This window comes from Lynx canadensis, chromosome B3, assembly GCF_007474595.2.
Source record: "Lynx canadensis isolate LIC74 chromosome B3, mLynCan4.pri.v2, whole genome shotgun sequence".
NCBI lineage: Eukaryota > Metazoa > Chordata > Mammalia > Carnivora > Felidae > Lynx > Lynx canadensis.
The window spans coordinates 61,114,633-61,141,843 of NC_044308.2; the positions used below are offsets into that span (position 1 = coordinate 61,114,633).

At 56.7% G+C, this 27,211-nt stretch overlaps 1 protein-coding gene across 1 annotated transcript in view; it reads left to right on the forward strand.

Moving 5' to 3' along the window:
* The window catches only part of SPTBN5 (spectrin beta, non-erythrocytic 5), a 45,585-nt gene that overhangs the window by 9,795 nt on the left and 8,579 nt on the right, over window positions 1-27,211 (forward strand). The window contains exons 12-51 of the mRNA XM_032593662.1: window positions 217-417; window positions 1,109-1,261; window positions 4,991-5,121; window positions 5,356-5,595; window positions 5,884-6,171; window positions 7,162-7,402; window positions 7,571-7,710; window positions 7,879-7,978; window positions 8,714-8,884; window positions 9,430-9,594; window positions 10,043-10,257; window positions 10,648-10,834; window positions 11,063-11,263; window positions 11,518-11,634; window positions 12,747-12,904; window positions 13,298-13,433; window positions 13,692-13,837; window positions 14,614-14,728; window positions 14,835-14,945; window positions 15,162-15,341; window positions 16,046-16,249; window positions 16,426-16,575; window positions 16,800-16,904; window positions 17,302-17,469; window positions 18,009-18,158; window positions 18,280-18,471; window positions 18,697-18,792; window positions 20,367-20,482; window positions 20,572-20,686; window positions 21,459-21,572; window positions 21,782-21,903; window positions 22,167-22,329; window positions 22,548-22,736; window positions 23,026-23,103; window positions 23,734-23,906; window positions 24,926-25,016; window positions 25,150-25,296; window positions 26,141-26,278; window positions 26,358-26,614; window positions 26,800-26,986. Of these exons, the coding sequence (XP_032449553.1) occupies window positions 217-417; window positions 1,109-1,261; window positions 4,991-5,121; window positions 5,356-5,595; window positions 5,884-6,171; window positions 7,162-7,402; window positions 7,571-7,710; window positions 7,879-7,978; window positions 8,714-8,884; window positions 9,430-9,594; window positions 10,043-10,257; window positions 10,648-10,834; window positions 11,063-11,263; window positions 11,518-11,634; window positions 12,747-12,904; window positions 13,298-13,433; window positions 13,692-13,837; window positions 14,614-14,728; window positions 14,835-14,945; window positions 15,162-15,341; window positions 16,046-16,249; window positions 16,426-16,575; window positions 16,800-16,904; window positions 17,302-17,469; window positions 18,009-18,158; window positions 18,280-18,471; window positions 18,697-18,792; window positions 20,367-20,482; window positions 20,572-20,686; window positions 21,459-21,572; window positions 21,782-21,903; window positions 22,167-22,329; window positions 22,548-22,736; window positions 23,026-23,103; window positions 23,734-23,906; window positions 24,926-25,016; window positions 25,150-25,296; window positions 26,141-26,278; window positions 26,358-26,614; window positions 26,800-26,986 (6,351 nt within the window). The remainder of the gene's footprint in view (window positions 1-216; window positions 418-1,108; window positions 1,262-4,990; window positions 5,122-5,355; window positions 5,596-5,883; window positions 6,172-7,161; window positions 7,403-7,570; window positions 7,711-7,878; window positions 7,979-8,713; window positions 8,885-9,429; window positions 9,595-10,042; window positions 10,258-10,647; window positions 10,835-11,062; window positions 11,264-11,517; window positions 11,635-12,746; window positions 12,905-13,297; window positions 13,434-13,691; window positions 13,838-14,613; window positions 14,729-14,834; window positions 14,946-15,161; window positions 15,342-16,045; window positions 16,250-16,425; window positions 16,576-16,799; window positions 16,905-17,301; window positions 17,470-18,008; window positions 18,159-18,279; window positions 18,472-18,696; window positions 18,793-20,366; window positions 20,483-20,571; window positions 20,687-21,458; window positions 21,573-21,781; window positions 21,904-22,166; window positions 22,330-22,547; window positions 22,737-23,025; window positions 23,104-23,733; window positions 23,907-24,925; window positions 25,017-25,149; window positions 25,297-26,140; window positions 26,279-26,357; window positions 26,615-26,799; window positions 26,987-27,211) is intronic.

Genomic DNA, 27,211 nt, shown 5'->3' on the forward strand with positions numbered 1-27,211 from the left:
TTCTTACTGGCTGCCCCAGTCCGATTAGTGGAATCTTGTCTGCATGCTTGTAGAAGTCATCCGAGGATAGTTTTGCTCATGTTGTCCACCAGTTTCCATGCATTAATCGGGTTCCTCCTGGAACCACCCCAGGTACAACCATTGGCCCCACACTGCCAAGCCTCGTGTTTAGGGGAGTCCCCTCTGGACACATTGCCCTGTGTCCTGTCAGCACAGGTGGTATCTGCCCTGAGCTCTCCAAAGGAAGGCCCGAGGAACCTCCGGACCTGGAGTGAGGTTTCCTGCCACTCTGGGCCCCCAAGCACTCAGAAGATGGTCCTCTCCGCTGAACTTGACCCTGACTTTGACCCTAACACCATACTCCAGACACAGGATTGCTTGAACCAGGACTACGAGGGACTGGGGGCCCTGGCAAAGGTAAGTAACACTTCTTGTTTAAGAAATGTTCATGGAACACCTACTCTGCACTGGACCCTGAACCGGGAGTCCAGAGACAGAGCAGTTGACTGGACATGCTCGCTGCCCCCAAGGAGTTTACACAGGCAGAGAAGAGGAGAAACAGGTCATTAGATGGCGGTGGGTGTGATGGAAGCCCAGGTCAGGCTGGGAGTCAGGGAGGGCATCTCTGAGGGGAGGCCATTTAGGCTGTGACTGGAACAAGGAGAGGTTGAGAGCAGGCAAAGCCGGGGGAGGGCAGGAGAGATGGGGGAGACCATCCCCTAGGCAGTACCTATCGCCAGGCAGGCAGGAGGCCCTGGAGTAGTAAAGACCAGAGTGCCTGGAGCCCGGAAGTGAAGCTGGGAGTGGCAGATGGCTGGAGGAGAGCCTGGAGGGTAGAAGGGCGGGGCTAGGCAGAGCCAGGTCCCACAGAAGTGTGGCTTGTCCCTAAGAGCCAAGGGCTAGATCAAAAGAGCACACTCTACCAGGGCCCTTGACCTGATATCAAGCTCTTGTCAGCTCCTTCCCCTGGACCTCCAACAGAGGGCGCAGGGCCCAGCAGTGGGGCAGGGGCCTTCTCTCGCCCTGGGGGAAGGGTATGGGGACCTGCTCTGAGTGCCCTAGGGGGAAACTGGCCCTTGCCCCAACCTCTGGGCCGGCCTCTCCTCAGCACCGAAGAGCTCAGTTGGAGGAGGCAGTGGCCCTATTTGGCTTCTATGACTCATGTGGAGAGCTGCAGTCATGGCTGGAGAACCAGACCGCACTGCTCCAAATGCTGCAGCCCCAGGCGGATGACTTGGAAGCCACGCGGCTCAAGTATAAGGTACTGCCCCTGTGGAGCCAAGGTGGGCGTCTTGGCTGCTTGGCCCTGCGGCCTTTCCGTATTCCTGTCCTTCTCCCTCCCCGCCTGCTCCTGCCTCTCCGTTATTCACTCCTGTGTCCCACTTCTCCATGTTAACTGTAGTCCTGTCTGGGAAGAAGAAGCAAGGGATCTGGCCTTGAATTATTTTGTTTTTATTGAGGTATAATTGATACACAACCTGATAGTAGTTGGAGGTATGCAACATAATGGTATGTCTGTGTGTATTGTGAAATGGACCCCACAGTAAGTCTAGTTAGCATCCATCCCCACACATAGTTACAGAATTTTCTTCTTGTAATGAGAACTTTTAAGATGGACTCTATTAGCAACTTTCAAGAATGCAACACAGGTTGGGACGCCTGGGTGGCGCAGTCGGTTAAGCGTCCGACTTCAGCCAGGTCACGATCTTGCGGTCCGTGAGTTCGAGCCCCGCGTCGGGCTCTGGGCTGATGGCTCGGAGCCTGGAGCCTGTTTCCGATTCTGTGTCTCCCTTTCTCTCTGCCCCTCCCCGTTCATGCTCTGTCTCTCTCTGTCCCAAAAATAAATAAACGTTGAAAAAAAAAATTAAAAAAAGAATGCAACACAGGATTATTAACTATAGTCTCTAAACTATATATTCCATCCCCATGACTTACTTACATTATAGCTAGAAATTGGCACTTTTTGACCCCCTTTACCCATTTCACCCACCACCCACCTCTCCAATTCTGACAGCCACCAATATGTCCTCTGTATCTATCTTGTTTTGCGCTTTTTAGATCCCACATACAAGTAAGATCATACAGTATTTATCTATCTCTGACTTACTTAGCATAATGCCCTCAAGGTCCATCTTTTGTACAGTGGTATATATGTATATCGCATTTGGTTTTGATTTTGTTTTTTAATAAATGTTTATTCACTTTTTAGAGAGAGAGAGCATGAGTAGGGGAGGGGCAGAGAGAGAGGAGGACAGAGGATCCAAAGTGGGCTGGTGAGCCTGGTGTGGGGCTCTAACTCATGAACCATGAGATCATGACCTGAGTCAAAGTCAGACGCTCAACCAACTAAGCCACCCAGGCACCCCTCTTTTTTTTTTTTTAAGGTTTATTATTTATTTTGAAAGAAAGCATGTATACACCCACCAGCTCTCAACCAGGGTAGGGGCAGAAAGGGAGGGAGAAAGCAAGAATCCCAAGCAGGCTCCCTGATATCAGCGCACAGCCAGACTGGGGGCTCAATCTCACGAACCAAACAATTGGAAGCTTAACCAACTGAGCCGCCCAGGCACCCCTTTGCCACATTTTCTTTGTCCATCCATCACTGGACGCTAGGTTGCTTCCATATGTTGGCTATTGTAAATAATGCCTCTATGACTATGGGGGTGTAGCTATCTTTTCAAATTAGTGTCTTCATTTTCTTTGGATTAAATACCCAGGCGTGAAATTGCTGAATCATAGGCTGGATCTATTTTTCATTTTTTGAGGAACCTCTGTATTATTTTCCATAGTTGTTGCACCAGTTTATATTCCTACCAACACAATGGCTTCCTTTTTTCCACCTGCTTGCCAACACTTATTTCTAGCCATTTTTTAATCTTTTATTTAAGAAAAATTTGTTTAACGTTCATTTATTTTTGAGAGAGAGACAGAGACAGAGTGTGAGCCGGGGAGGGGTAGAGAGAGAGGGAGACACAGAATCTGAAGCAGGCTCCAGGCTCTGAGCTGTCAGCACAGAGCCCGATGCAGGGCTCAAGCCCACAAACTGTGGATTATGACCTGAACTGAAGTCTGACGGTTAACCAACTGAGCCACCCAGGAGTCCCTCTAACCTTTTTTTTTTTTATTTTTTATTTATTTTTGAGAGAGAGTATGCACAAGCTGGGGAGGGACAGAGAGAAAGAGAGAAGTTCTGAAGCAGGCTCCACACTGACAGCAGAGACCCCAACGTGGGGCTCAAAGTTATGAACCATGAGATCATACCTGAACCGAAGCTAGATGCTTAACCAGCTGAGCCACCCAGGTGCACCTATTTATAGTCTTTTTGAAAACAGCCATCCTGGGGCGCCTGGGTGGCGCAGTCCGTTAAGCATCCGACTTCAGCCAGGTCACGATCTCGCAGTCCGTGAGTTCGAGCCCCGCGTCGGGCTCTGGGCTGATGGCTCAGAGCCTGGAGCCTGTTTCCGATTCTGTGTCGCCCTCTCTCTCTGCCCCTCCCCCGTTCATGCTCTGCCTCTCTCTGTCCCAAAAATAAATAAATGTTGAAAAAAAAATTTGAAAACAGCCATCCTGACTGGTGTGAGGTGACATCTTGTTGTCATTTTGATCTGTTTCCCTGATAAGGGGTGATGCTGAGCATCTTTTCCTGTGTCTGTTGGCCACCTGTATGTCATCTTTGGAGAAATGTCTATTCAGGTCCTCTGCCTGTTTTGCAAGCAGATTATTTGTTTTGGGTGTTGCATTTATTGTTGTGTACGGTGTAAGGTAGGGATCCAGTTTCATATTTTGCACATGGCTGTCCAGTTTTCCCAACACCATTTATTGAAGAGACTATCTCTTCCCCATTCTTGGCTCCTTTGTCATAAATTAATCAACTGTATGTGCACGGGTTTATTTCTGTACTCTATTCTGTTCCACTGATCTATGTGTCTGTTTTTATGTCAATACCACATTATTTTGATCATTATAAATAATTACTACAGTTTACTATAGTAAACTATACAGTTTGAAATCAGGGAGCGTGATGCCTTAACTGATGTCTTGAGAAAGACTTTTTTTTTCTCAAGATTGTTTTGGCTATTGCACACAAATTTTAGGATTTTGCATTTCCGTACAAATTTTAGGATTGTTCTATATCTGTGAAAAGTGCTATTGGAATTTTTATCAGGATTATAGTAAATGTATAGATTGCTTTGAGTGGTTTAGACATTTTAACAATGTTAATTCTTCTAATCCACGTGCACAGAATATATTTCCATTTGTGGAGGGGGGGGGTTTCCCAACTTCTTTGATCGATGTATTCAGTGTACAGGTCTTTTATCTCTTCAGTTATTTATTCGTAGGTTGTTTTTTTTTTTTAATGCAATTGTAAATGAGATTGTTTTCTTAATTTCTCTTTCTGATGATTCATTATTAGTGTATAGAAATGCAAAATATTCCTTTATATTGATTTTGTACCGTGAAACTTTACTGAATTCATTTATTCTAACACTTCGTTGGTGGAATCTTTAGGGTTTTCTATATATAATACCACGTCATCTGCAAATAATAACAGTTTTACTTCTTGCTTTATAATTTGGATACCTAGCCTTGAATTTTTTTTTTTAATTTTTTTTTTCAACGTTTATTTATTTTTGGGAGAGAGACAGAGCATGAACGGGGGAGGGGCAGAGAGAGAGAGGGAGACACAGAATCAGAAACAGGCTCCAGGCTCTGAGCCATCAGCCCAGAGCCCGACGCGGGGCTCGAACTCACGGACCGCGAGATCGTGACCTGGCTGAAGTCGGACGCTTAACCGACTGCGCCACCCAGGCGCCCCTAGCCTTGAATTTTTAAAGGGCCCTCCCAGCCCTTTAAGGACAGAGACCCCAGTCCTTCCAGAGGGTTACTGCTCAGACACCTGCACAGCAGAGCATATTGGGTCATTTGTAGTCTTGAGTGCAGTGTGGGAAGAGAAGAAACTCACTCAGGGCCTGGGTCTTCCTTTCCCCAGAACTTCCTCACTGCCCTGGCTGTGGGAAGGGGCTGCTTGACTGAGGTCAGCAGCTCTGCTGAGCAGCTGAAGCAGAGATGTCCTGAAGATGCCCCCAGAATTCAGCAACAGCAGGAGGAACTGAGCCAGAGGTAAGACGGAGGGAGCACAGAGCAGTGGGGACAGGCTGGATGCTTTGCCCGGGCCTGCACGCCTGCTGATGTGCCTCTGGAGATGCCAGGAGGAAACACCGGACATGTCAGAGACAGGAGAGGGCATAGGGACAGGCAGCCCGGCAGCAGCTATTGTGTGAATCCCCAGCCGTGGCCCCAGTATGGCTGTGGAGATGTCCCTGTGACAGAGACATCCCTGTTCGCTGTGCTCAGGTGGGGGCAGCTGGAAGCCCTGAAGAAAGAGAAGGAAATGCAGCTGGCACGCACCACGGACGTGTGCAGTTTTCTGCACAAGTGCAGATCCACACAGGTCCAACTGCGAGACCTGATACTCCGGCTGGAAACCCTGGAGCTGGGGCAGTCAGAGGACAGCCACCGCGTCCTGCAGCTGGCCCAGCAGAAGATGCCGGCACTGGAGAGAAGCGTGTACCACTTGCAGAGGATCACCATCAAGTACGGCCTGGGTTTGGGCCCTGGGAGGCAGGGGAGGACTGAGCAGGGTTGTGGCATGAGGAATGGGACAGAAATTGGAGCACAGGCTGGATGTGCTGTCTGAAGGGCAGGGGCACAGGTGGGGACACGGCGTGAGAAAATGCTCATGGGGAAAGAGCAGGCCACACAGGCTTGCTGTCCCACGGTGAGGGGGAGGCAGGAGTGCAGAGTCAACACCACTTTGCCTGGGGACTCCGAGCCCGGACACCAGGGCAGGGCACTGACTGGGCCGTGGGCCCCATCTCCCAGAGCTGAAGAGGCGGGCCCCACAGAGAATCAGTGCCTGAGAGGACAGGTGGAGACGCTGCAGGGGCTGCTGGAGCAGGTACAGCAGCACGTGGCCCAACAGGCCAGGGCCCAGGCCGAGGCACGGACACGGCAGAGCTTCCTACAGGACAGCCAGCAACTGCTGCTGTGGGCGGAGGGCGTCTGGGCTCGGCTGCACAGCGAGGAGAAGGCGGTGGACGTGGCCTCGGCCCAGAGGCTGCTGATGGAGCATGGAGACCTTCTGGAGGAGATACGGCTGCAGCAGGAGAGGTCCGGATGGGAGGCGGGATAGGATGTGCCTCAGACTGGCTAAGGCCTGTGGGGACAGGACATCAGAGAGGGAGAGGCAGGAAGCAGGGCATCACTCAGGGTTGTAGTCCAGGCTGGTGTCCAACAGGTGCTTGGGGCAGGCTTTAAGGTGGGGGACGTAACCAACTGGTCCGGCATCCTGAATGCTTCAGGGAGGGACGCAGGGCAGAATCTGAACTTGCTGGAAGGTTCTGTCAAGTGTAGACCTGGCCATACCCCATCCAGGTGAACTTGATGGATTGTTTGAAATCAGGACAGCCTAGTCTCCCAAGCAATTCTGGGTAACCAGAATGGGAACCCCTGGAGTTAGATGGCTCAGGAACCCCTCTTCTCCCCTCCCCCCATGGGACTAAGACACCCAACTCCTCAGCATGGCAAGGACTCTCCTCCTGCGGGGACGATGCTGCAGGTCTTCAGGCAGGCAGGGTCACTCGGTACAGTCTACAGGCTGTGCCCTGCGCGAGAGACCCTGACAGGTAGCCAAGTGGTCACTGAATCCATCCCGTCCTTTGTGCTCAAGACTCTACGAATGGTTCAGGGCAGCATCAGCTCAGAGGAAGTGGAGCCTTCAAGCTGTGTGCCTGTGGGCCCTTTCTTAATACTCATGGGCTGGCAGTGGCCTTGCAGTCAGGCATGTATATGGTTTGAGTGATTTTTCTACTTGACTTTGCATCGGCATTGGGATGGTCCCCTGGAGCAAGGGTGTAACAAACTGGGAGCAGGGAAAGTATTGAGACCTCAGTAGTGTGCTAGGCCTGTTACGTTCTGTGCATCACTAGTGGGCCAGGGCACAGCTGCCCCATGGAACAAGTGAGCCAGGGGTCTAACTGGCCTCAGACCTCCCGCCAGCTGCCCTTCTATCAGAGCTCCAAAATGAATGACCCAGTGAGAGGGGAGGAAGGGGGGTGAGAAGGAGATGGGGTTTGACCTTCTGCCTGTCGTCCTGGATAGGCTGCAGCAGCTGGAGGCCCAGGGCCAGCCCATTGCAGCCTCGGACTCTCCGGACTCCCAAGAGGTGGCCCGTGTTCTGAGGCTCCTGAGCCAGCGAGGCTGGGGACTGCAGGCCGCCTGGGAGCAGAGACGGCAGCAGCTGCAGGAGGGGCTGGAGCTGCATAGATTCGGCAGAGATGTAGATGACTTCACTGCCACTTGTGCCAGCCACGAGGCCTTCCTGCGGCAGGGCCACCTTGGGGTAGGAAGTCTGGAATACAGGGCTATGGTGATGCTTCCCCATCACTGGAGGGAGCTTTGAAGTCAGTAGGCAGGGGTGGAGGGGTGCTGGTGGCCCTGGGATGGCAGTGGGCGATAGGGTGCTGACCCCTGTCATCCCAAGCATGACCCCAGGTCTCTGCACCCCCAGGAAGATGTGGGGGAAGCCCAGAGCCTGCTGCAGCAGCACCAAGAGTTTGGACAGCTTCTGGGCATCCTTGGGCCTCGAGCAGAGGCTCTGCAGACACGTGGCGAGAAGCTGGCCCAGAGCGGACACCCTGCTGCACGCAAGTGAGCAAGGCCTGTCTGGGCAGCGCCTACCACCCTTTCTCAGCCTACAAAGCCAGTCGCCCTGAGGCCGGGGGACAGTGTGGGGAGTGGAGGAGTGGCAGGGTGCACCCCGGTGGGCCTTAGAGTGGAGCCCTCCCTAGACCCTCCCCCATTCCACCCGGCCTCCAGGGTCAGAGAGCAGCTGCAGAGCATCCAGGGACGGTGGACCGGGGTCCAGGAGAGGAGTGAGCAGAGGAAGAGGCAGCTGCTGGCCTCCCTCCAGCTCCAGGTGAGGGGGCCAGCCCAGGTGCATGAAGCCTCCCCAAGAGGAGTGCCTAGGAGTCTATCACTGCACTAACAGTTGTGCGCTCTGCAGAGCCCTTGATAGTTTCCAAAGCGTTTTCCCACATGTTAGGTCCTTGACCCTCATAGCGCTTCTTGTGAGACAGGCATTATGGCTCGGATTTTTCCTGATGAAGAAAACAAGCTGAGGCCACACTGTTCAGAGTCAAGGCTGGACCCGAAGTCTTGATAAACCTCCTTGCCATCCCTCATCTGGCTGTGCCCCTTCCCCATCATTTCTGGCCACACTATAGGCTCATGCATGGGCCACGGGCACCAGCTGCAGACCTAGGCTCTGCCGGATACTTGCTTACCCCCCATAGGGGCTCAGAGCTGCACCAGTCCACAGGCCTCCTCTACCATAAGCCTATTAGGAGAGAAATGATCACACATCATTTGATGTGAGCTGGGGGAGCGGGGACTGCTCAAGTGCTCCTCTTATCTGGGCACAGGACACCATGGGGCCCAGGCCATCAGTCCCCGGGCATCTTCCTACTGTGAGGGAGTAATGTGAGGGAGAAACATTTCCATCCTGATCTCAGCTTCCCTGTCTCCACATGGGAGCAATAACCCCAGCCCCCACCTTGCACACTAGGATTGGATCTGGGCCATTGGGAGTCTGTGAGACCCCTCCCCCTCAGCCCTGGTTGTTAAGACCTATTTTCTCCTGGTTCTTGGGCAGAAATGGAAACAGGATGTGGCAGAGCTGATGCTGTGGATAGAGGAGAAGGGGCTGATGGCAGCACATGGGCCTTCCCAAGAGCCCAGCAACCTCCTGCAGCAACTCAAGCTGCACAGAGTAGCTGAGAGAGCACTGCTGGCCACCTACGGGCACGTGGAGGCCCTGCGGCAGGTGGGGGCAGTGGACACAGGGCACAGGGCCTCCTCCTCCTCAGACTCCCAGCCCAGAATTCCCCTTCAGATTCTTTACTGCTACCTCGGACTTAGGATCCCCCAGATTCCTCCTCCGCTCGGCTGGGTACCTCTTTGTCTTGGCACCCAAACCAGCCCAGAAAGTATCCATCATCTCTTCCCCACCAACCTCAGCCCAGCCCAGCCCAGCCCACCCCACCCCACCCCACCCCACCCCAGCCCACCCCCAGCTCCTAGGGCAGCTCCAATGCCTGCTACGTCTACCTGAACAAAGCCTTCTCTACCATAGTCTGATGTCTGCTCCCCCCACTCAACTCTGCTCTACTTGGTGGTATCAGAGGAAAGCCCTCTGACCTCTGTCCAGATCTGGGGCCACATGAAATTCTTGAGCCCTGGAAGCCTGTGGAACACAGCCTGTAGCCAGCTACCCCTTCCCCCACCTCTGCCACCTGGGTCCAGCCTGCTGTGGCCGCTCATGGTACCAGCAACTCAACGAAACTCCCTTGGTCTTTGCGTCCACCCCAGGTTGGGAGACAGCTGTTGAGCAGCAGGCTCCATGCCCAGGAAGATGTGCAGGGCAGCCTCCAGGGCCTGAGTAACAAGTGGGAAGAGTTGAAGCACAAGATGGCAGAGCGTGGGGACCAGCTCCAAAAAGCTAGACAGCAGGCCCAGCTTCTGCAGCTGCTGCAGGTCAGCTGGAGGGACAGGGCACGGGAAGGAGACTAAGCCTGCACTGAGCCAGGCAGGGTGGGAGCAGACAGGACAGGAAGGGGGGGGGGGGCTGTGGAGCAGGAGTCTGGGATATTCTACTAACTCTGGATTAGCCCTGGGAAGTCCTGCAGTCTTAAGAGGCCTCTAGCCTATGGCAAGTTGAGCCTGGCTTTGCCCTCCTGTAGGCCAATATAGAATCATCTCCTGTGTACCCCATGTGTGTGGTCAGCGCAACTTGCATCCCCGTGGAGGAAGAAGCATGAGGGGACAGGAGTGGTCATGAGGCTCGGGGAAGGCGGGAGGTGGACAACGGTAGAGTCAGCAGGTCCCCGGTGAATCTGTTAAGCTGCAAGCAGTGTGGTGTCAGAGTCCACGAACTTGCATGCCTGTACTCCAGAGCTAGTGCAGCACCTTGCACCTTCCTCAGGATGCCAAGGAGAAGATGGAGCAGCTGGAGGGGGCTCTGCAGAGTGCAGAACCAGGGCAGGACCTGGACTCAAGCCGGCGGCGACAGAAACAGCACTGCCAACTGGAAAGCGAGAGCCAGGCGCTGGCCAGCAAGATGGCTGCCCTCGTCGCCCAGGCAGAGCGGGGACTCACCTCCCAGACCGTCACGGAAGAGACCCAGAAGTACCTGCAGAGGTACCCGCCTGCTTGTTCCATCTTCACCCCGCTGTGTGCCACCCCCACCATGTGAACGTGAGGATTGATTCCACCCAGGGAGCCCCGCGGTGGCATCTGTAGGACCTGAGGTTCCCCAAATCTCTGTCCCTTACGAGAGGGGTCGTTTCTGGGATAGGAAGACCGGAGACCCCAGCTAGGCATGCCCAGCACCCCAAATCGGAAGTCGTACAGGTCATCTGGGTGAAAGCTTGGGCCTTGAGCCCTCTCCACCCGCTTTCCCCTCACCAGTTGAAGCTTTGCCCCATCCCTACTTTGTTCCTCGTGAGTCCCTGGCTGGGCTACACAAAGCACTGAGGGTCTTGTCCCCATCTGTTCCCAGCATCCGCCATCTCTTCTGTGTCCTCCCAGATTCGAGTCCCTGCAGGAACATCTGGCCACTCGGCACTTACAGCTGCAGGCCTCACTTGAGCTGTACCGGTTCTACCAGCTGAGCGACCTGGAGCTCACTTGGGTGGCTGAGCACATGCCCAGAGCCAGCTCCACCAGCTACACCGGATGCTTGAATGGTGCTCAGAGACTTTGCCACAAGCATGAGGTAGCGCCCCCCATCTTCTCCAGGGATCCCTGACATCCCATTCCTAGACCTTAGAAACCCTCTGTCACTGCTCAGGGTGTCCTGATTTCCAAGTCTCTGCCCTCAGTTATCCCCTGCCCAGGAGTGTTGTCTCGGTGGGGCCCGGAGCCGCATCCACGGCTCCGTTCCAGGCACCCCGTGACAAAGGGAACCCCAGAGGCGGCAGCTCCTCATGCTGTTCTGTGGCAGGTGCTCCAGGCAGAGGTGAAAGCCCACCAGGGACAGGTGCAATGGGTGCTGGGTTCCGGACGGAGCCTCGCAGCCTCGGGGCACCCCCAAGCCCAGCGCGTCATGGAGCAGTGCCAGAAGCTGGAAGGCCTCTGGGCAGAGCTGGAACGGACATGTGAGGTGCAGGCCCAGTGCCTACAGCAGGCTGTTGCTGTCCAGCAGGTAAGATGCAGAGAGCTCACAGGATCAGGGGAAGTGGCAGAAGGGAGGCAAACTCTGTGAGTGAGGTGTGCAGGACTGGGACTCTTGGGGCACTGGGTCAGTGGTGAGAACCTTGGCCCAGGAGGTTGGGTGGTCCCCTGTAGGCACAGAACCCTCTTTGTGCTGGCTGCTGGAGAGCCTGGCATCATGTCCACAAGGGGTGGTGGAGGGTCCTATGTGAGATCGTCAAGGTGAAGTGGCTTAATTCTTGGCAGTATTTTCTGGCTGCATCAGAGCTGGAGGACTGGGTGAAGGAGAAATGGCCACTGGTGAGCAGTCAGGACTATGGTGGAGACAAGGCAGCCACTGCCAGGCTCATTGGGAAGCACCAGGTACCATGTTCCAGGCATCCTCCGCACAGTCTGCACTAGGGTGTCCATGAGCCACGAGGAGAGGGTTGTCACATTCCCAAAAGGCACATCTACTACTAAGAGGCACAGAGCCCTGCTCTTGCTTCCTGACAACACGGCCAGTTCCTTTCCTGCCCAACCCCAAATCATGCAAGACCCTTGCTCCTCCCCAGTGCTCCCTTTCTTCAGAGGCAACACTTTGAAGAACGCCTGCCCCCCTTCTGTAGTCCCCTGACCAGTTTATACCCCTGTAGCCTCAGGATTTCTCTGCCTTCTCTTCTTCCTCTCTTGCCCCAGCACTTTGTCCTCGCTTGGGGTCACCTGTTCTAACCCTCTCCATGTTTTCCGCAGAATTCTCCCTCCCACACTTGGAATGTCATTCTTTGAGTTAACTAAATGCCCTCCCGAAACCTACCTCCCCCCACAAGCATTCTCTAGTTAAAGGGAGAGAGGCCTGGACCACCCTTCTCCTTCCTGGAATCGGACTCTCAGGGTCACACAGCATTAGACCCTGCAGCAGTGCTGGCTCGGGATGGCACTGAAACATCCTCTTATCTGGGCATTGTTTTCTGTATAGCCCTCATGGTCAGTGTTTCCGTGTCCTGTGACTGAGGACTCTCAGCCATTCCTACAGGGTGTGCCTGGAGCTGTGACCTCGTGGAGCTTTGGTGTCCCAGGCATCCTGGGCAGCTCACTCACCTCCTTCCATCTGTGTAGACTGTATTGTTGAGGTCTAGTACAGAGCCTCCTGCGCCTGTGCCTTCCCTTCCTTTTAGCCAGCATTCTACCCTTTCCCTCCAATTACCCAGCATTTACCCTTCCTTGCTAAATAGTGAGCCCTCTGAGGGCACCATCATGTCTTCACTTTGATGGAACAGTAAGAGCTCCATCGGTATCAGGTAGGTAGATGGTGGACGCATGTCTGGACAGATGGGTTGGGGATGAATGGATGGGTAGATCATCAGGTGGGTAGATGGGTAGATGGCTGGGTGTGAGGATCAGTGGGGGAACAGATGGGTAGGTAGATGGATGTATAGATGAGTGAGCCACCCAGAGCCACCCTGAGCCTGGCACGGGTCCACGTGTACCGGCAGGCCCTACAGCAGGAGCTGGTTCTTTATTGGAGCTCCATGGAGAAGCTTGACCAACAGGCCCACACCCTCACTGGCTCCGGGGCCCCTGAGCAGCTGGAGGTGGTGCGGGAGAGGCTTCGGGAGCAGCTGCAGGCGCTGCAGGCGTTGGCAATCACACGGTAAGGGGCACCGTACCCACTCTGGGTACGGGGAGTCTAGCCACAGTTGACTGTTCCTGTACTGTGACCCTGAGTTGGAAGGAACCCATGGCCCCAGGCCCACGGAGACGCGTCAGATGAGTCCTTGTTGTGTGTTACTCACCTCCTTCCATCAAGTCCTCAGTGAGGCCCAGTGGAACTCAGCCCCTGGCTCCCTACGCTCTGTTCTTCCCCACATGTGCACCTTCCGCTGCCCTGCACTGTCCTCCTTAGGCTGGATTCTTCCTGAATCCAGAGCCACAGGCTTGGGCAGAGACCACGAATAAACTCTTTCAGATTCCCTCCTTCAGCCCGGCCAGCTGCCCCGGGGGAATTATGCAACTGACTTGTGGGAACTACGGGCTGTCCCTACAGGGGCCGGGAGCTGGAGGGGACTCTGAAGCTGCATGAGTTCATGGGAGAGGCCGAGGAGCTGTGGAGCTGGCTGGCTAGCCAGAAGCAGGTGGCCAGGGAAGGGGAGAGCCTCGGAGAAGACCATGAGCACGTCCTGGTGAGAGGAAGGCCAGGGCTCGGTGGATAGCCTGTGGCGGGAGACTGAGGGCAACGGGACAGCCTGGCGGGGCTGTGGAGAAGGGGGCCGCGGGGGTCATGAGCCCTGGCTGAGGACAGGCCTTCTGAGGAGAGTGTGCGGGCACGGTGGCTGTCCAACCCCTAATTGCCCGACGGTCATGAGGCACCTGCTTCCTGGGCTGTTTGCCGCCTCCCCAGCAGGGGGCCACTCTGTCACCCACTCCCTTCTTGTCCTCAGCACCTCCGCACCAAGTTTGCAAAGTTTCAGCACCAAGTAGAGTTGGGTGGCCAGCAGGTGGCAACCTGCCAGCAGCTGGTAGAGAGCCTGCTGGAGCTCGGGCACCACGCTGCCCCCGACGCCCACCAGAGGCAGCAGGACCTGCAGTGAGTGGCCAGTGGGCTAGGCCAGGGGTGCGGGTTTGGGGGGAGCGAGCGGTGCAGGCAGTTTCTGGAGTGCAAAGAGCGGGTAAGATGCTCTGGGGCCATGTTGGCTCTGCCTGCCCCCAAGGAATCTGGAGAGGGGCCCGGTCCCAGGGAGGCCGAGTGAACCCCGGGTGACCACGGCCTGTGGAGGGAGGCAAGGCTGGGTGTGCAGGTCAGGGAGTCCTGCCCAGACCCCCAGGGACACTTTTCCAAATCACTGACTCCCAGGACCCGGGGTGGGAGCTGTGCAGTCTGCCTACCTGCCACCTGGCTCATGTGCCCCACCCCCACAGCCTGTGGCTTTGAGGCAACGCCATGATTTGTCCATGACCCCCAACGTGGACGCTGGCCATGGTGGAAGCCTTAAGAGCTCATTGAGAGTGGGCTGAGTGAATGAAAAATGGAGAGAAGATGCAGCCTCTGCCCTCAAATATTTATAATTTGAATGACATACTGAGACTGGAATATACGAGGTGGAAGAAGTACCACAAAGCATAGAAATCAAGTAGTAAGCATGGCAGCAGTGAAGGGCTGAATTCGTGGTAAAGCTAGAAAGGCTCCGGGAGGCAGGTTTGCAGGCAGGCCCCGTGGCAGGTAAGGGTGTTATAAAGGGGAGCTTTGGGCCAGTCCTGGGTGCAGCCCAGAGAAGAGGAGGGCTGAGCAGACTAGCTAATGGTGGAATGAGATGCCGGGCCAATGGGTGACCTCCTACTGCTGTTCCACATGCCTGGGGACAGGGCTTCCTGGTCAGAGCTGCGGGAGCTGACCCAGGCCCAGGGCCACCGGCTCCAAGATGCCGAGGTCACCCTCAGAGTTCACAGAGATCTGTCGGAAGCCCTCAGGCAGGTCCAGGTATGAGCCTGAAGGGAGGAAGGGAATTCTTTCTAGAAGTGGATCTGCCCCAGCCTCGGTGCCCCACCCTCTGTTCCTGATGACCTTGGCCATCTCCTCTCCTCAGGAGAAGACCACAAGCCTCCCCAATGATGTGGCCTCAGACCTGCGTGGGCTGGAGGCCCAGCTGAGGAGACACGAGGAGCTGGAGCATGAGCTCCTGGGCACTGGGCGGCAGGTGAGCCAGCCTGATGGCCTCTCCCACTCAGGCCCCTACAGGCCACTCAGGCCTGCCTGTCTCTTCCCCTGGGTTTTCTCCACTCCCACGGGGCCTCCACTTGGGCCTACCGTGCATGTCCAGGCATGGCCCAAGGAGGAGTCTGTGGGCCAGGCTGGCCCTTCAGCCTCTAGGAGGACATGACCCTTCCCTCCATATGCTCCACCCTGACCCCAGCTGCAGGAACTGCTGGAGACTGCGAGCAGGGTACAGAAGCTGGGTCGGGGACCCCAGGCCCATGCGGTGCAGCAGAGGCAGCAGGCTCTGGTGAAGGCCTGGGAGGCCCTGAAGCTATACACGGAGCAGCGCAGGACTCAGCTGGAGCGGGCGTGCCTCCTGGCCCGTTTCCACAGATCAGTGAGGGCTCCTTACTCTTGGGCGGTGTGTGTGTATGTGTGTGTGTGCGCGCGCACGCATGTATAATGGTGCATGTGCATCATAAACGAGGTCCTCCAGCTCTAGAGGGAAACCCAGTATGGACATGAGTTAGAAGAGCATCAACATACCTATTTGTGAGTACCTGGAGTTTGCAAAACTTCTGTACTTTGTGTCACTGACCCTTCTTCATCCACGCAATGAGATGTTTGGACAAAGATCCAAGGCCCCTCCAGCTCTAACATTGTGTGTGTACACACATCAACAGAAGGTAGTTTATAAGTATTCAATTAGAAATCCAGAGGACAAGGTGAGAGGCAAGAGGTCATGGTGCCAGAGAAGGCTTCGTGAGACAAACAAGGCCTTGGCCCTTGAAGAGCAGGTGAGGCTTGGAAGAGAAGGGAGGAGAAGGAGTTTCTAAGCAGGAGGGGCACCAAAAGCAAAGGGTGATGAGTCTGGCAAATGTAGATGTTTAGTGGACCTGGAAGGATTAGGTTGGATGACAGCAGAGGAACCTGGTGACAAAAGGCCCTATGAGCCTCACCTGAGGCTTTGACCTGGGACAGCTCAGTTACTCTGATGTATGAGTGCATCTGGGCAGACTGTAGTTGGGCCTCAGAGCCCGGTTCTCTGCCACCCAGCCCAGATCTCACCCCACTCTCCCCCTCCATCTCTTGGGGACCCAGGTGCAGGAATACACCTCCTGGGCGGCCAGAGTGTGGCAGGAGCTGCAGGGAGAGGAGAGCTCCAGGGAGCCCAGCAGTGGCCTTCTAAAACTCGTCGCCCACCAACAGCTTCGGGCAGAGCTGGAAGCCCGGGACGAACTGCACCAGAGGGCCTCCGAGCTGGGCCAGCAGGTGCTTCTGGCTGCAGGGACACCCATCAAGGAGGTGGGCCCCTTTTTCTGATGCCCCCCAGCTTGCCCTGACCTAGTCTGAGCCTGATCACCTCACACCCTGCCCCACTGTGCCACACCAGCCTCCCTTCAGCGCCTTCCCTCAGGACCTGCTTCGATCTTGTGCATGCGGCTCTCCCCAACGCAGGCTCCCCACATGCACATCCCCAGGTCCAGGAAATGCTGCAAGGCCTGCAGGATGAGCGGGAACAGATGTTCCAGGCCTGGGAACAGAAGGAAAAGAAACTACAAGCCATGTACCAGGAGCAGATCTTCCTCAGGAAGTGTACCCTCCTAGATCAGATCCTCACAGCCCAAGAGGCAGGTCCCCCTCACCCTGTAGCACACATCCCCATGCTCCCTCCTTCCTGCTTCCTCTCCCTTCCACTGGCTTCCTTGCTTCCCGGGACCCTGGCTTTTTCCCTGATAGGAGGCCCAGAGGCTGTGTGCTGCCTTAGCACAGATGGCTGCAAATGGGGGTGGGGAGCCCCAGCTGTGTGGACAGTCCCTGAGGGCCTCTTTGACTTTTCCATGGGCGGATCCAGGTCTCCCTGAAAACCAGTGCCCTGGGGAGCTCAGTGGAAGAGGCAGAGCAGTTGGTGCGCAAACACAAGACCTTCCAGAAAGTTCTGACTGCCCAAGATGAGCAGGTAATAGATTCAAAGAGAACTTGGCATGGTCAGAAATTGGGGGTGACTGGAGGGAAAGGAGGCAGAGTCCAGGAACTTCGGAGAGTTGTAAATGGGGGACACGGAGTGATTGGTGCGTACCCACAGGTAATGTTGATGTATGGGAGCAGCCTGTAGGAATAGGGGTGCCTGGTTGGAACTGACTGAGCAGAGTTGGATGAGGGCCACACAGCAGGGATACCTGGCTCCACATGACTTGGTCACTGTGTAGCTGTGGGACTTGGTTCTGGCTTTCTGGGAGGACCAGCCAGCCCTGGGTCATGTCGGGCTGAGGGAAAGGCTTCCCTGTGAGCCAGCCCCTGCTTCAGCCTCCCAGTGTGAGAAAGCAGTGGACTGTGTCTCCGATCCTGCCCCGCAGGAGGCAGCTCTGTGTGAGCAGGCGAAGACCCTTGGGGGTCCCAAGGTGCAGGATGGGCTGCGCACAGTGCTAGAGCATCGGGCTCGAGTGAAGGACCTGGCGGAGAGCCGGGGACGTGCCTTGCACACCTCTCTGCTGCTGACTGGCTTCACCACGGCCGTGACCCAGGTCAGAGGGCCACCTCCAACCCAGTGCCTTTTGCTCGGGCCACATTTTACAGCGTACAGATGACATTCACCTTCATGGGTTCATTCGGGCCTCACCGCACACCTTTGATAAGGACACTGAAGTTTGGAAGGTCAAATGGCTTTCCCAGAGGCCTTGCTGGGACCCAGGACATTTAATTAAGAGACACTATGAGCAGAGACCCCACTGCTTCCTGAGCTCATGAGGGCTAGGGCAAAGAGAAGAAAGGAGGAAGGGGCAGGGAACCGAGTATCTAGGGCCTAGGAACAAGCCGGCCTCACCTCCAAAATGAGTTCCCACCCAAGGGCCCTGCCCACCCCTTCCCTGGGGCGGGGGACCAGCCGGGCCTGGTACGTGTCTTCCTGGGCTAGAAGCACTGGATCTCATTTCCCAGGCACTGCCTAGCTCAGCTCTTGGGGCCAGCAGTCAACTACCTGGGCACAGCTGAGAGTAGATATGTGGGACATCTCTGTGGACTGAAGCAGTATCAGCATTATGGGACACGTCCCCACCCCCACCAGGCTCAGGTCTGGATCCAGGAGCGAGTCCAGCAGTTGAAAGAGCCAATCCGTCCCGGGGACCTGAAAGATAACTTAAGACATCTGCGGAAACACCAGGCCTTTGAGGCTGAAGTCCAGGCCCACGAGGAGGTGATAATCTCTGTTACCAAGGTAACAGCCAGGCCCTTGGCCCCAGTCCTACCCCAAAGTGTGGACTCTCGGTCGCCAAAGGGAAAGGTCTTAAGCATGGGGAGGGGCGACAGGCAAGCTCTCCGGGTGTCCTGTCTTCCAGGATGGCGAGGCTCTCGTGGCACAGAGCCACCCTCAGGTAGGAGAAGTCTCCCAGAGGCTGCGGGTCCTGCAGGAACTCTGGCAGAAGCTAAGGCAGGCAGTGGCTCTTCGGGGCCAGGACCTGGAGAACAAACGGAACTTCCTGGAGTTTCTGCAGAAAGCAGACCTTGCAGATGCCTGGATCCAGGAGACGGTGAGATGCAGCTAGGCAGGGACAGAGCTGGAGGCGGGGCTGAGGGGCTGAGAGGTGGGGGTGAGGAGCCCCAGGCCTGCAGCTTCCTGGCTTGCCGACAGGCGGGAGCCCCAGCAGGAAGTTCCCCAAATCTCCACCTGCCCCAATACTGCCCCAGGGGCTGGGCACACATGGGGCTGGGACTCAGAGCGCCTCCCACAGACCCTCACCCCTCGGCCTCGGCAGGAGGTGATGGTGGACATGGGCGACCTGGGCCGGGACCTTGAGCACTGTCTGCAGCTCCGCAAGCAACTCCGCAAGCTCCGAGGAGTCTGGGCCCAGGTATGGGGGCCCTGCGGGGCAGAGGTCAGCCAACTCATCCCCAAGGGCCACTTAAAGGCTCAGAGTAGTGACCCCGCGTGGGTCTCACCCAGCTCGGTGCTTACTATCTGCATGTGCTTAGCCAGGCCCCCTATCTCACCAAGCCTTAGTTTCTTCATCTTTAAAATGGGGATAACACCTGTCTCCTAAAGGGAGCATGTATGTGTGGTGGTGATTACCGGAATCTACACATGTGGTGTGGTTAATAGTTGTAACATCTAGGGACACCTGGGTGGCTCAGTCAGTTAAGCGTCCAACTCTTGGTTTCTGCTCAGGTCATGATCTCACAGTTTTGTGGGTTCGAGCCCCAGGTTGGGCTCTGTGCTGGCAGCACGGAGCCTGCTTGGGATTCTCTCTCTATCCCTTTCTCTCTACCCCTCTCCCACTCGCACTGTCTCTGTCTCTCTCAAATAAACTTAAAAAAAAAAAGTTATAATGTCCATTTCCTGGTTTTCATGTTGTGCCACGGTTATTTAAGATGTTCCCCTTGGGGGTAGATGGGGGAAGAGTACGTGGGACTTCTCCATTCTACTTTTGCAATTTCCTGTGCATCTGTAATTACTTCAAAATAAAAAAAAAAATGCACGTGTGCCTGCACGTAGTGGGTAATCCTTCAACTGCAGCTGCTGTGACCCCTCATTCAGCCCCTCACCTTCTCCTCACCGCACCCCCCACACACCCCCCCAAAATCTATTTCTCTTATGTGGAATAGATGAAAGAACTTAGGCAAATGTAGTCCTACTCAGGTGTTAGAGACCAAACATGCTAACCTCCTCCCTCTTGAGGTAAGTGTGTATGACATTTGACAGGCTGCAGTGCCCCAACCCATGCTGCCCTTCTCTGGTGGTGGAATTCACAGCCACCTTGACAGACGCTGGGGTAGAAAGAGCACCAGAGAGACTCCAGGAGCTGGGCTCAAATCCTGGCTCTGCCACAGATGAGCCACGTTAGCCTCTAAGCTCTGCTCTGGCATCTGTAGGAGAGGAACCCCCTTCCCTGCCCAGCTCGCATGAGACACTTCCTAGGGAAGTGCTTTGGAAATTTAAGCTCTACAAGCTGCTTTTCCTAGGGGCAGGACACCTGCAACCCTCTCCCTGCCAGGGACCTCTCCCCCTGGACCTGTAAGCCCCTCTCAGTGTCGGAGCAGTGGCAGCCTCAGCCTGGTGACTCCTAGGGGTGGAGACACTCCAACACAAGGAGGCCCACGCTCACCATTTCATTCCACCCTTTGCTTTGCTTTTCTCATCCTGAGAAGCTGTGTTTTAACCTAAAAGATTCTGTTAGTCACCGCGTGCCTGCCCACCCGCCGTGCCCAGTTCTGACCCAGGAACATATTTTCTAGCCTTAGAGATGACACCGGGGCTGCAGGCCCCAAGTGCATCTTGCTCACTGCACCTGGCATGGGGTGCAGCTGTCTCCGCTCCCCAGACATGTTGCTCCTCGCCCTCTCTCGGGCCCAGGCAGCCCCTCCACGCGCTGACTGCATTGCCAAGGCAGGGCTCGGGATGGGTGCTGCCAGTGCCTTCACCCCTCAGGACACAGTGGATGACACCCACATCAGGAGCATCAATGACTTGTCCCGGAAGCTCCAGAACCTGTGCCCTGAGCAAGTCAAGACCGTCTGCCAGCGGCGACACCAGCTGAACAACAGGCCAGTCCTGGAGCGGGAGGCGGTGGGGCTAGGAGAGGGAGGCAGGGGCTGGAGGGCCACCTGACTCAGCTTTACACCCTCCTTGCCAGGTGGAAGAGTTTCCATGACAACCTACTCCGGTACCAGCAGCAGCTTGAAGGGGCCCTGGAGACACACACATTGTCGGGAAAGCTGGATGACCTCACTGAGCGGATTGGGGAAAAGGTAAGTAGTGAAAGACCACAGCAGCCGCCTGTGGGCATGCTCACCGGGAATCTACATGTGTCTCGCCTTTGGTCTCTCTCTCTTCAGCTTGGGCTACTGGAGGGAGATACTGCTAGGGGTCCGTCACGGTGGGGGTGGGGCTGTGCCAGGGGCTCTCAGGATGTCAACTTTGGGCCCCAGAAGCCCCCATTGCGGGCTTGGAGGCTGGCCCACCTGGCTTCCAGAAACGCTGTGAGTCAAGAGGCCAGAGCGCCACCACCCCCAACGCACCCTTCCCTCTGTTGTCCCTGAGCAAGTGCAAAGCATGCAGGAGGTTTGCCCCGGAGCCCGTCAGCAACCACGGAGAAACGTGGGCTGGATGCTGCCAGAGGTGAAAGTGAGGTTGTGCGCCTCCCAGGAAGTCCCGTGTGGCGAAGATGGTGCCCTGTTCTGGGCCTGCAAACGGCTCTTGCCTTGCTGTCCTTACTCCTGCAGTTCCTGCCCGAGCCAGCCAGGCCTGTCCTGCCTAGCTCTCCCCAGAGGAATATGAGTCACAGGAGGCTCCCCCCACAAACAGACATTACTGGATCAGAAGAAACTCCATCCCCTAGTCTCTCCTGGGAATCTTCCTCCTTCACAGAAGGAAGGGGCCTCTGGTCAGTTGAGGGCACTGGGAAGGGAATCAGGCTGGGTACTTGCTTTTCACACAGAAACCCCATGGCCCCGGTGACCCACTGCAGTGAGGGAGGAGCGGGGGCAAAGGCGAAGCCAATAATGCTGCTTTCCTTCCCAGGCTGCCCTGGTCCAGGCCCTGGACTGTGGGAAAGATCCGGAGAACGTGCAGAGGCTGATATGGAAACACAAGGAGTTGGAGCAGGAAATGGGCCTCATCCAGGCCCAGGTGGAGGTGTGCATCTGGGTATGGAGGTGGGCCCAGGCCCGGGGTGCCTCCTCTGTGGGACCGTGGGTGGGCATATAGAGGGCAGGAGGGCTTCGGTACCTGAAAGCCAGCAGAGTGGGTACACCCCCTGTTGGCTGGGGCCCTCCTGCAGCTGGGGCTCCCCTGAGTGCAGCCTGCCTCCCTGCCCCAGCCCCTGAGTCTGACTTCCCCCACAGTCCCTAGAGTGTGAGGTGGGCCGCCTCTGCCAGAGAAGCCCTGGGGCAGCCCATAGCCTCAGCCACAAGCAGAGGGAGATGATGGACAGTTGGTGGCAGCTCCGGAGTGGGGCCCAGAAGCGGTACAAACCCCCAGGCCTCTTTGTCTCACTGCCCTCACAGACTCAGCCCCTGCAACATCTCAGTCTCTACTCTCCCCGACCCTGGTTTCCCCTGAGCGCCTTCCTCCATCCATTTCGTGTAACCGCTGGTATTGTCACTCTATTCGTTCCCAGCCCGTGGGCCCTTCTCTGGCTAAGGGGATTCAGGGATGGAAAGCACATGTGGGGGTGGGGGGGAGAGGGGCTCCAAGGCCCCAGGACTAGCGGATGAACCCTGTGGGCAGGAAGGAGTCACTGGATGCCTTGCACCAAGCCCAGAAACTGCAAGCCGTGCTACGGCACTTGCTGGTCTGGGCCCGGAGGCTGCGGGCTGAGATGGATGCCCAAAACCCCCCCCGCAGCCCTGCAGAGGCCCGGCGCATGATAGCGGGGCACTGGGAGCTCAAGGTGAGGGTCAGGATCCTGGGACCTTGCCTCCTCCCCGCCCTTTCCCGTATACTCATCCCAACTTTCCCTTGGGTTCTTTCTCCCTCACCTGCCTCTGCCTTTCTCCTCTTCCATCCCACCCAGTCTGCTGTCTTCCCGCCTCTCCCCTCCCCACTGGGCCTCCTCCCTCCCGCTCATGGAGCCTCAGCCTCCCGGATCTGAACCTAGTCTTGTTACAGGCCGAGCTGGACTCCCAGAGAGACAGCATCAGCCTGGCCCGAAGCACTGGGCAGCGACTGCTTGCAGATGGGCACCCATCCACCCCCGACATCCTCCAGGCCCTGGCTGGTTTAGACCAGGAGCTGAACACCCTGGAGAGGGCCTGGCAGGGGCACCAGCACCAGCTGCAGCAGGCCTTGGAGCTCCAGGTAGGCAGCCTCCATCCTGCCCCCACCCCTGGGCTGGGCGCTACCCCAATGCCCCTGGTCAAAGCTGCCATACCGGGGCCTTTCCCACCAGAAAGGCTGCCATACCGGGGCCTTTTCCCACCACCTAGCACCCACCACTCAGCTTGCACAGGCAGCTCTTGCCTGCCGTGGGCTCATTCTGTTGAACCAGGTTCTTGGTCCCTTGTCTGTCTCCTCTGGGCACAAACAGGTCCACCTGCAGTGATTGGACCCTCTGCTCACTTCCTCTTGCCTTTTCCTTTCTTGACAGCTGGTTCTGAGTTCTATGGAGCAGGTGGAAAGTTGGCTCTGCAGCCGGGAGGACTGCCCAGCTAGTGAAGGTCTGGGGGTAGGTGCCGGCAGGAGTGAGGGGGCTTTACAAAAGCAGCGTGAGGGGTCACGTCAACCGGTGCTGTCTAAGCTCCTCAGGCCAAGGAGGGGGGTCACTGAAAAGTCTGTTCCCCATGCGTGTTTGCAGTTCTTGTGTGCCTGGGGCTAGGCCCCACGGGGATGTCATGGGAGCTTAGAGGGTGAGCCTCTGGCCTTAGACCCATTCTTGCCTCCTTCCTGCACTTCTCACCTCTGCTCTCCTCACTTCCTTGTATCGAGGTTTGCTCTTCCAACCTCTGTCCCAATCCCTGTGGCAGGCGAACCTGACTCAGGGGAGACCTCAGAAAACCTGGGGGCTAGCTTGTCCTGCGCTGACCCAATCTTACCGGGAGTGCAGAGGAGGGAGCATTCCTATTACATGAAAAAGCTCCACCTGCCTGGCAAATTGTGACAGCGGCCCTCATCCCTAGTTCCTTCCCTGGCTGAGAATCCCTGTCCTGAAGCCACATCTGGCCTTGGGGAGTTGGAGGGGTGTGTTGGGACAGAGTGCTCACCGTGTGGGTGAGTGTTTGGTGTAGGTGGGAAAGCAGAGAGCTTGGGATGGGAGGCGTAGCCCTGTGGACAGAATCCACTTCCCTGTTCCCGCCAGGACCCTTCGGCCAACGTGGAGACACTCCTGTGGAAGCACAAGGTGCTTGAGCGGGCTCTGGAGGCACAGGCTGAAAAGATCAGTGCCCTGGAGGCGGCAGCCCACAGCCTGCAGCGGGGTGGGCACCCAGAGGCGCAGAGGGCCCTGGGCCAGTGCCAGGCCCTGCTCCTGAGGTACCTCTGGCTCCGGGCTGTGGGTGGGATAAGCCCCCAGCACTCCTGCCCAGCACAGCATGTGGTCACCCAGGGGAGATAAAAGGGAGTTGTACAAAGAAGGGTGAACTGGGAAACCGGAGAATTGCCACATGAAATGGCAGGACCCGAGCACAGTGGTTAGGCGTTGGCCCTGCAGGGCCGGGTAGTCCCAAGCTCCTTTGTGTTGCCCACTCATGGTGGGACTGGGGCAGATTCCTCACTGAGTCCCGGGTCGACAAGGAGGGGGTAACACTACCTGCCTCTGAGGGTTGTGGTGAGGGCTGAGAAGGTACCCCTGATACCTGAGCACGGCACCTGCCACTCAGGCAAGTTGGCAGATTTCTGGTGTTCATTTAAATGAAGCTGGGCGGCGGGCAGGGCGTCTGGTGGCTCAGTCGGTTAAGCGCCCGACTTCGGCTCTGGTCATGATCTCACAGTTGGTGAGTTTGAGCCCTATGTCAGACTGTGTGCTGACAGCTCAGAGCCTGGAGCCTGCTTCAGATTCGGTGTCGTCCTCTCACTCTGTCCCTCCCCCACTCACACTCTGTCTCTGTGTGTCTCTTTCTCTCTCTCAAAAAAAAAAAAAAATTAAATAAGTGAAGCTGGCACAGTTTGAGACACAGGCTCTGCCTTTTTTTCCTCATAAAAGCCCATCTGGTTCCTCTACCTCATCCAGCTTCTCAGACTTATAGATCAAGAGAGATTGGCCCAAAGCCAATGATCTCATTTTAACTTAATTCTTTAAAACCCTATCTTCAAATGCAGTCAGTTTGTGAGTTTCCGGGAATTGGGACTTGAACATAAGAATGTGGGAGATGCGGTTCAGCCCCTAACAGACGCTAGTGAAGACGGAAGTAGAATGGCTCTCCATTTCAAAGGAGACCCCGGCCTCAGGGTGTATTGATACATAAGAAGGGCTGTCACAGGCTGGAAAGGCACGCACACAACCCAGCCCCAATGAGGGGACCTGAGGACCCACGAGACCCTCCTCCTGGCAGGAAAGAGGCACTCATAGAGCGAGCCGCGAGCCGTCGCCGCCAGCTGGAGGAGCTCGGGCAGCTGCAGACTTTCCTGCAGGACTCCTTGGAGGTTGGCCTGGGGTTGGGGTGTGGGTCGTGGTTGTGGGGGGGGAAGGAGCCGCCCCAGGGAGAGGGCAAGCCCAGAGGGTTGGGCCAAGGGGAGAGCCTGAGGCAGCCGAGCCTGGTCCTCCTTATGTGTTCAGGTGGCCACGTGGCTGAGGGAGAAGGACTCGGTGGCCCTGGACGAGGGCTGGAGGAACCCAGCTCTGCTGCAGACACAGCTGTGGAAGCAGAAGAGTCTCCAGGCCGAGCTAGACGCAAGTGTCCACCACCAACAAAGGCTGCAGGTGGTGAGGCCCTGGGGGTCGTGGGACGGTCTTGCAGGCCAGAGCACGGGGCGACCCCACCGAGCCCCGGCAGTGGCTCTGAACCATAGTAATGGATGGCTGACCTTCACTGAGTGCATTCTGTATACAACCACCATGCTAAGCACCAAAATGTAGCGAGAAGCAGAAGCTTTCCTGGGGCACCCTCTCCAAAAATAGTGCCTTTTCAAGATTTTTAAAGATGACGTTTTGATGGGATAGTTTTTAAAGCTCTCTGGGAAAGACATCAGGGGACAGAGAAAGGCACAGCTAGCAGTCCTGTGGGTAGCACCTTTTCCATTTACCGTCTCCCACCTAGAGAGAGCAGGTCCTGACCCCAGGCTGGCTCCCTGTCGTGTTAAGCGTCCTGTTAAGAATTTTTAATATTTTTTTTTTTAATTTTTTTTTCAATGTTTATTTATTTTTGGGACAGAGAGAGACAGAGCATGAACGGGGGAGGGGCAGAGAGAGAGGGAGACACAGAATCGGAAACAGGCTCCAGGCTCCGAGCCATCAGCCCGGAGCCCGACGCGGGGCTCGAACTCACGGACCGCGAGATCGTGACCTGGCTGAAGTCGGATGCTTAACCGACTGCGCCACCCAGGCGCCCCAAGAATTTTTAATATTTTAAACAAAACATTTAAACAGCACAACCAGTGTCATCCCCATCATATGGATAAGGAACATGAGCTCAGAGAGGTTACAGAACTTGCCCAAGTTCGCAGGGCTAGCGTGCAGCCCGTAGCCCTGAGGCTGGCGGTGGAAGCCAGCACAAGTCCCGGGGCACCGGCAGTGCTGGGTCCATGAGGTGTGCCCTGTGTTGCTGTAGGAGGGGCAGAGGCTGCTGCAGGAGGGCCACCCAGCCTCAGAGACCATCCGGGAACGGCTGCAGGAGCTGGGAGAGCTCTGGGACAGGCTGCAGGCCAACAGCCGGAGGAAGGTGGCCACACTTCAGGAAGCTTGCGAGGTGGGCCCTGCGAACCATGGTGTGCGTGGGGGAGGTGCTAGGCCTCTCCCTCTTGTGCCCACCTCGCACTCTGCCCCAGGCCCTGCGTCTCCGGCGGAGTGTGGAAGAACTAGAGAGCTGGCTGGAGCCTGTGGAGGTCACGCTGAGAGCCCCCATCCCGGGCCGGGACCAGCCCGGGTTGGACGAGCTCTTAGGGGCTCAGGGCGGGCTGGAGGCGGCAGTAGACAGGCAGGCCGGGCAGGTGCAGCTACTGCTGGGCCAGGCTCAGGTCTTGACGCGGGAAGGCCACTGCCTCGCCCCAGATCTGGAAGACCGGGCCCAGAAGCTGCTGCGGAGGTAGGTCCGGGCACATGCATCCTCCTCCCCACCCCCTTCCTCCCTGCCCTCCAGCTGCTCTCCTCCAGGCTTCCCCCCAACCCCACACTGAGGGGCACGGAGTGGGTGAGCTCTGGGCCACAGTCTGGTGCTGACAGTGATGACCGTGGCCCCTACCTGCCCTGGCCCCGCCTCCACTGCTGCAGGTTTGAGAGCCTTCAGGAGCCCCTGCGGGAGCGCAGAGAGGCCCTGGAGGCTCGGAGCCGCCTCTCGCAGTTCTTCAGGGATGCTGACGAAGAGATGGCATGGGTGCAGGAGAGGCTGCCTCTGGCCGCCACCCAGGACTGCGGGCAGAGTCTGAGCGCCGTGCGGCACCTGCAAGAGAAGCACCAGGTATGGGAACCATCCCCCCCTGAGAGCAGGGAGGGGCTGCCCTCAGATTGAGCACACGACTCAGTCAGCCAGTGGTGCTTGGAGTTCTGTGCCTCTGGCGGGGCTTTGGGGGTACCCTAGGTTCTTTGTTGGCCATATGGACAGGGAACTCTTTGGGGGCGAGTCTGTGGGGGACTGTGAGGCTTCTAGCACAACTCTGGGGCCCCCTGAGGAGCGTCCAGTAGC